At 48.3% G+C, this 7327-nt stretch overlaps 1 protein-coding gene across 2 annotated transcripts; it reads right to left on the bottom strand.

Annotated features, from left to right (window-relative positions):
* Positions 1-226: 226 nt before the first annotated feature.
* On the bottom strand, positions 227-5823 carry LOC311377480 (V-type immunoglobulin domain-containing suppressor of T-cell activation-like). 2 transcript variants are annotated; one of them, XM_084491364.1, is made up of 6 exons: positions 5438-5823; positions 4571-4621; positions 4348-4458; positions 4099-4126; positions 3576-3751; positions 227-1736 (listed from the first exon to the last, which is right to left on the bottom strand). In XM_084491364.1, the coding sequence occupies exons 1-6, from the start codon at positions 5820-5822 to the stop codon at positions 1699-1701; spliced, it is 789 nt and encodes a 262-aa protein (XP_084347490.1). In that variant the 5' UTR covers position 5823; the 3' UTR covers positions 227-1698. The 2 variants fall into 2 exon arrangements, with proteins under 2 accessions (XP_084347490.1, XP_084347489.1); XM_084491363.1 differs by lacking the exon at positions 227-1736 and having other exon boundaries at positions 2841-3751.
* Positions 5824-7327: the final 1504 nt, after the last annotated feature.

Here is a 7327-nt window from a genome sequence, read left to right as displayed (position 1 = left end):
CCCTATCGTACATAAAAAACAAGAGGCAGAAAATTGTTTCAACATTTTCCTTCCCCTCAATGCCAGCGTCCCCCCGGCGCGGGCCATCTTAGGGCACAGGACCGGAACAACCTTGTTACAAAGCTAATGGCTCCCAGGACGGCCCCAGCTGCCCGGCCTTGTGTAGTGATGGCTTTGGAGACCAGCCAGGGGAGTGAAGTGGCATTTATGAGCAGACACAGACCGCTCAGGGACAAGAACTCCTTTTTTTATTATCAGAGAAGTACAGGATATACAATTGTTTTTTTTTTAGGCACACGTTCGGTGACAGAGCCACAGAACATGAACACACGTAGCAGCAGCATTCAACAAGCAACAAGCTTTGTACAGCATTGGACATTATAAGGTTTACACATGCACACACACACACACACACACACACACACACACACACACACACACACACACACACACACACACACACACACACACACACACACACACACACACACACACACACACACACACACACACACACGCACACACACACGCAAAGAGACACATGTATACACACACACACACACACACACACACACACACGCGCGTACACGCACGCACGCACACAGCTAAAAAGTCATAACACAAAATACTTAATATCTACAATACCCTGTAAGATTCAGCCTTGTGCCATGGAATACAGCTGTGCTGAAATCAGGAGGCACATCAGCTTCACAGCACACATGAAATAACATTTAAAAACAGTTAACAGGTCGCCCAGATTATTCTTCTGGAAAGGAGGGGGAAGCCTTTGCTACAATAAAACCCCTTTCATAAAGAAAACGAAAACAGTAAAGTTATATATCTATATAGATATATATCTATATAGATATAGATATAGATATCTATATCTATATCTATATCTATATATATTTACATATCTATATCTATATATATTTACTACCTGTTCAATTTGACGTCGAATTTGACGTTCATGCAAAGAAAAGTATATTGTGGAAAGTGAAATGTGATAAAGTGGCAACCATGTTTGACGGCATCTGATTTTCCTGCTGCAAAGACCCACCCAGATAATCATACTGTAACATACTGTAAATATTAGGCATTGCCCAGAGAGGTTTCTACAACCGCTGTTAAGTGCTGGACTCAGGAGCGGAGGTCCTGAGAGAGACAGCGCTGATGTGTTTGTTCACAACAGGTTGTCAGAAACTGAGGTAGCAAAGGCAAAACAATAATAACAGCCTGAAGCCATATGGAGAGGATGAGGATGAGGGGGAGGGTAGACTCCTGAGTCACATGAAACAAGAAGAATTGAATGATGCCCAGTACAAGAATTCCACCAGTGGAATGCCCCTGCCCCTGTCTGCGGATTTCCCTTATTCTGTCCCACACTGAGACAGACAGACAGACGGACCCCCCCCCACCCCTCCCCGGCCTGCAGGGCCAGACTGCTGGGAGCAGGTCACCTGTTGTTCCATGAGCTGTCATCACACACACACACACACACACACACACACACACACACGCACACGCACACACACGCCCCTCTCGATGGACTGGATGGAATGGAATGAAATGGAATGGAAGACGTGACAAAGAGGCTCGCCGTTGCCCCCGGTAACAGACAGAGGAAGAGGAAGGGCTCCACGGGGCCTCATGGCGTCCACACTGGGGGCCCGGAGAAAGAGCAGGAGTCGGCTCCGTCTACATCTGCATGAAGTCTGGAGATTCCAGAATGGCATCTAAAGGAAAAGGAGAATAGCGGTGTTAGAGGAGAGGTGAAGGCAGTGCATCAGGGCTTTTTGTATCGGTCTGTATATCTATACCCCTACTACAGATCTATATCGCTACTACAGATCTATACCCCTACCACAGATCTATATCGCTACTACAGATCTATATCGCTACTACATATCTATACCCCTACCACAGATCTATACCGCTAATACGGCGTGATTGTGGAAACAGTGTCATCGTTCCATCAACTGGCACCTCACACTCACGCCTTTTCCCTCATTGTGGCCGCGATGAGCTGAGATATCTGAGTATCAGACAGGCCTGTACTGTACAGCCGCTGCTGAAATCAGGTTGTCGGTGCTCTGGAAAAGGTTGTGCGACTCACAGGAAAAAACCCTCATTAAGCAGAAGAAGTATCTTTGCCCGAAATGGCCATATATATTTATAAAAGAGGAACTGGTGCTTGTTAAATTCCACTCCGTCGCTGGTAAGGAGGAAAAAGATGAAGCGAGCCTTCTTGAGATTGGACGCTGGGCCGAGGGCCGTGTGTGTCTCAGTAGTTTCACTTTAATGACCTTTGAAGAAACGTGTCCACTTTGCCTCACTGCCACTACGGCTGCCTTCCTCTGTCATGTGTTATGTACACCGCCATGTATGACTGATCACTGTACACATGTACCGACTCATTTGATTGCAAATTTGCAAATGAAAATGCATGAATGGCATCACGTTGTAATGCCAGGCATGTCAGTATGCAGTGACGACATTCCACATGAAGACATGGGACATGAAATGTTGACCTAACATGTCTGTCTAGTAATATAATGTTGGGTTGTGGTTTCATGGTGGATTAGCAACAGGTACGTACCCCCCCCCCCCCCCCCCCCCCTGCAGGAACTCCCCCCCACCCCCCTCAACCAAGAACATTCTAGCAACAGGAAATGGGACAATCCACCTGAGGATGACTGGAATGTCAGCCAATGTGGCCCCAGGACACAGTAGAGAAGCATTCAGGAGTGAGACCCGCTCCACCTGCCCCACCTCCACCACCACAGCTAACGCCCCCCCCCCCCCCCCCATCATCAGTTCAGGTGAAGACGGTGGGACCAGCTTATGGCGGCCATAACGGCTCAGCAGGAGTGTTGATGCGTGACAAATGTAGGATTGAAGGTAGGAAGGCAAGTGAGGGAGTGTGTGTGTGTGTGTGTGTGTGTGTGTGTGTGTGTGTGTGTGTGTGTGTGTGTGTGTGTGTGTGTGTGTGTGTGTGTGTGTGTGTGTGTGTGTGTGTGTGTGTGTGTGTGAGCGCTTCGCAGAAACAGGCGGTTTGAGTTCTGCAAAAAAGGAAACCAGTGCTTACACAAACCGCTTTGCTCAGTCACTTGTCCCTGGCCAGGGCCATCGTGTGGGTGTGTGGGTGTGTGGGTGTGTGTGTGTGTGTGACTGAGCACATCTCAAACATCTCAAGATAGATAAGACAGATAAGATAAGACTGAATCACTGAATCACTGTGTTCATCTTGAAGAGCTGAGCTCTCAGCTGAAGAGTACATTTTGAAATCACTTAATTCTTCATACTTCTTTCATTTCCTGAAATGGCCATGGTGCAATGTTACATCTTTTGTAACAATGTACTCTGTGATGATTACACCACGATAGAAGAAGTGTGTGTGTGTGTGTGTGTGTGTGTGTGTTGGTTTGGAGCGTGTGTGTGTTGGTTTGGAGCGTGTGTGTGTGTGTGTGTGTGTTGGATTGGATCATGTGTGCGTGTGTGTGTGTGTGTGTGTGTGTGTGTGCAAAAACTTACGTACATGCGTGTGTGCGTGTGTGTGTGTCTCCATCTCTCACCATGTATGGGGAAGAACACGTCTCCGTGCACGGGGGGAGACAGGGGGGTCCCCGACTCTGACAGCAGGTGGCGCCCTGTCTCAGATGACTGTCTGGTCATGATCTGGGACACGGTCTGGGTCTTGGGCTGTGGGGACCCCCCCAGGAACACGGGGTTCTCATGACCCTGGGCCTCACTACACACACACACACACACACACACACACACACACACACACACACACACACACACACACACACACACACACACACACACAGGTTTGATTTAGGGCTATACTATAAAATATACAATTGTCACATGTTTTCCACAAGAATTGCGTCACATTTGACCACCTTCCATAACAAGACTTCATCAGAATTTATCACATTCAACTGCATTTAAGTCAAACACAAATGTTTAATAATGGCTCAAACATCCTGCATCCTCTGAAGTGTGTGTAGGAGTGTGTGTGTGTGTGTGAGTGCGCGTGCATGTGTGTGTATAAGGAGGCCCAGCTGGCTGGAGGACTGTGGGAAGGCTCACCTGTCCATTCGGACCAGCTCATGTGCACCTGGGAAGGAGAGAGGGGAAAGAGGAAATGGTCCATTGTGAGTGAACTGGATCACAGAGGGACAGGACACGCACCGTGTGAACGGGTTTTCCTCCAAAACCACCAATGTCACAGGAAGTGTGCATGTGCAATATGCAAGCTTTGTTGTGGATACAGCATGTGGACGCACAATCGCTGTGTGTTTATGTTTGTTTGTGTGCGTTTGTATCTCCGACACTTACGTCTGCTGGACCTGTGATGTTGCCTCTGTTTGTAGACCAGCAGCATGATGAGCGGCAGAGAGAGGAGGGCCACGATGCAGGCAGTGGTGGCCAGAGCGGCAGCGACAGAGCCTGTTGATGCAAGAGACGCCCCTTCGCGTTAGTAACAGCTACAACAGTAACAGCTTGTCCTGCCAGCATTGATTGGCTGCCCCACACCCGTGGATCGGAACACGGAACATACTTTCAGTCGGCTGGGGATCCCACATGGTGCATTCTTGAGATCCATTTGTCCCTGGAATGAGAGGAGGAAGAAAGTATGGTTCTTAATTGGCGCGTTGAACAATGCAGAAATCACACTTTACTGGAGGTGTATGGGATTTACACCACACTCATAACTGTTGCAAAGGCAAGAAACCCTTGAATGTCACAGCCCCCATTTGAACTTATGAATTTATTTCTTAAAAGCCCTTCTTAGGAAGGCATGCAGGCTTACGTGCAGTGGCGTAGCCAGAAATGTCCATATGGGTGGCAAAGGCATTTGATCACAGCTGACAAATTAAGCGGAAACATTTTAAACTTACGCAAAAGAGCATGAACCCATGCATCGGCGCGTCACATTTATTGAATGCTTCAACGCTTTCGGTCACAGCTGTCAATTTGCCGTTAGGCCAAACATTTTAAACATGTGCAAAATTGCATGAACGTAGCTTTGGTGTGTTATCACATCAAATTGAAACAGATTGGCCATATAAGACATACTGCAAAGATGAAAACTTATCACACGCAGAGAGCGAGCGAGAGAGCGAGAGAGAGAGAGAGGGAGTCCTCCTCGACCGACAGACCTAATGTCTAATGGCTATATTTCTTTATTTCTTATATTTGTATAGTGGGAGGGCTCTCACAGCAACGTTCAGGAGGGGAGGGGGGAGGAGCTGCCGGCTGTTCGCGTTTTGACTGATTCTTGAACTCTCAGCGGAGTGCTGATTTGTGCGCCTTTTTTTAGATGGTGAAAGTAAAAGAAGGAAAGCCCTCTGATTGGACAGGCAAGACTGACAATTAGGCGGGCCTAGGCCCTTCCAGGTCCGCCCATGGCTACGCCTCTGCTTACGTGGCGTGACGTGCAGCAGGACGTGTGCGTGGTGCCTCTGCACCACCTTGGCGTGCTCGTGCTCGCGCTCCAGCACCACGCAGCAGTAGCGGCCCTGGTCCTGAACCGTGACGTTCTCCAGGGTCACCCAGAAGCTGTGCTTCTCTGCGCCGTAGGAGACGCCGGGCTGCTTGGGGCGGGGGCCCACGTGGGTGTGGCGCGGGCCCACGAGCTCGTGGCAGTGCTGCTGGGCGTGCGGCGTGTACAGCCAGTGGAGGTTGTGCCGGTCGTTGGCGTGCAGCATGGCCCCCCACTCGGTACACACCAGCTTGGCGGTGGCCCCCTCGGGGCAGGTGTAGACCAGGTGGGGGACAGACACGCCCAGCGTCTGCGGGGCGTAGGGCATGGGCTCCTTGACTGTGGGTGGGAGGGGGAGACAACACGGTTAGATGGTGGAAGCAGACCAGTCAAACCACAGCGAAACAACAGATACCCCGGTAGTCGATGTAAACGATATAAAAGGAGACTGCATCAGGAGTGAGCGCTTTGATAGTTTTAGGTTTGATTCATTCGAGGTATAGAACTGAATTGCACTGATTTAAACATCGAAGTGAACGGAGTCGACTACAAAACCAACGGCGTATTGTTTTTTTGTTCTTGGCCAAACCTGGGGTTGGTTTCCTGTTCTACATGCTGTGGTTACGGTAATGCTACAGTGTGTTTCTGCAGCACTGTTCAATGCAGAGAGAGAGATTGAAGTGACACACCGGTTACTTAACATAGCCGCTTTGAGATCAGATCCGTCAGGGTCGTTTGAGGAAAAGAGCAGTAGTGGGAGTAAAGACCTTACTGGGGCGGTGGGCTGCACCATCCTGCAGTGAAGTCTACACTGATCGTGTGGGCACCAGCAAACTGCTTGGCCGGCACACACACACTGGTTTTTGTATTTCTTTTGGCTTTGCTCACTGCCACTCATATTCAACTCATTTGTGGGGTTGAAGGTTTTTTTTGCAAAGCCTACAGTCGTTTGTAGAAGGATGGCAGTATTCATTGTTTTCATCGTGCTTCCTTATCCATCCAGCTCTATGCAGGCCATCTTGCAAGTCGCTATTTTTTTCCACACAGCTACTTCCTGTAATGCACCGCACGCTACGGTGCAGCAAAGGAAGGCCTTAACAAAAACAAGCAGAACACACACACACACACACACATACACACCTCACTTCTTCATGTATTGTTTAAATCCCTGCATTGAAATAAAACAAATGTTATTGACTTTTCAGAGCTGACATTTAATTCAAGTTTCTTTGTATCCAGGAAAGGCTAACAGAGAACCAGGCCACGAAATGTAGACAGACACACGTAGTCTAACCTTTGGGCCTTGTGTACGATGCGTGGGTTTGGCGGTGGAGTGGGGAACGGATCACAAACCCACATGAGACACACGAGGAACGTGTGACAATAGTGACAAGAGACACCTTCACTACTACTAAATACGTACAGACGTAATGGTGTGTGTGTGTGTGTGTGTGTGTGTGTGTGTGTGTGTGTGTGTGTGTGTGTGTGTGTGTGTGTGTGTGTGTGTGTGTGTGTGTGTGTGTGTGTGTGTGTGTGTGTTTTGAGTAACGTGTATTTTACTAAAAGTAACTCAGTAACTAAATGTAAAAAAGTATATAAAATATTCTCTTTTTATGGAAGTAAACTCAGCAGGGACAGTAGGACAATCATATAGTATGAATTGAATTATGAACAAATCATTATACCATTATACTATTAACTAACACCTCAAATGAATTGAGGTGGCGTGCTACTGGCTGGCATGTGCTGGGAAGCTGGCAGAACATGTTGACCTTGATCAGCTCGCATGGTGAAGTCTCATGGTCTTACAAACATCACATTTGCATCATAACG

The sequence above is a fragment of the Micromesistius poutassou genome (assembly GCF_964030765.1).
Source record: "Micromesistius poutassou genome assembly, contig: SCAFFOLD_5448, whole genome shotgun sequence".
Taxonomy (NCBI): Eukaryota; Metazoa; Chordata; class Actinopteri; order Gadiformes; family Gadidae; genus Micromesistius; species Micromesistius poutassou.
Note: the sequence above shows the minus strand (reverse complement) of the source record. Positions and strands in the feature narration are given on the sequence as shown.

Coding starts and splice junctions, on each gene's coding strand:
- LOC311377480 (XM_084491363.1), bottom strand. CDS start 5,822: ATGCCCTACGCCCCGCAGACGCTGGGCGTGTCTGTCCCCCACCTGGTC. Junction 4,127..4,347: donor ACATCACAGGTCCAGCAGAC/GTAAGTGTCGGA, acceptor TCTCCTTCCCAG/GTGCACATGAGCTGGTCCGA. Junction 3,752..4,098: donor GAGCTGGTCCGAATGGACAG/GTGAGCCTTCCC, acceptor GTGTGTGTGTAG/TGAGGCCCAGGGTCATGAGA.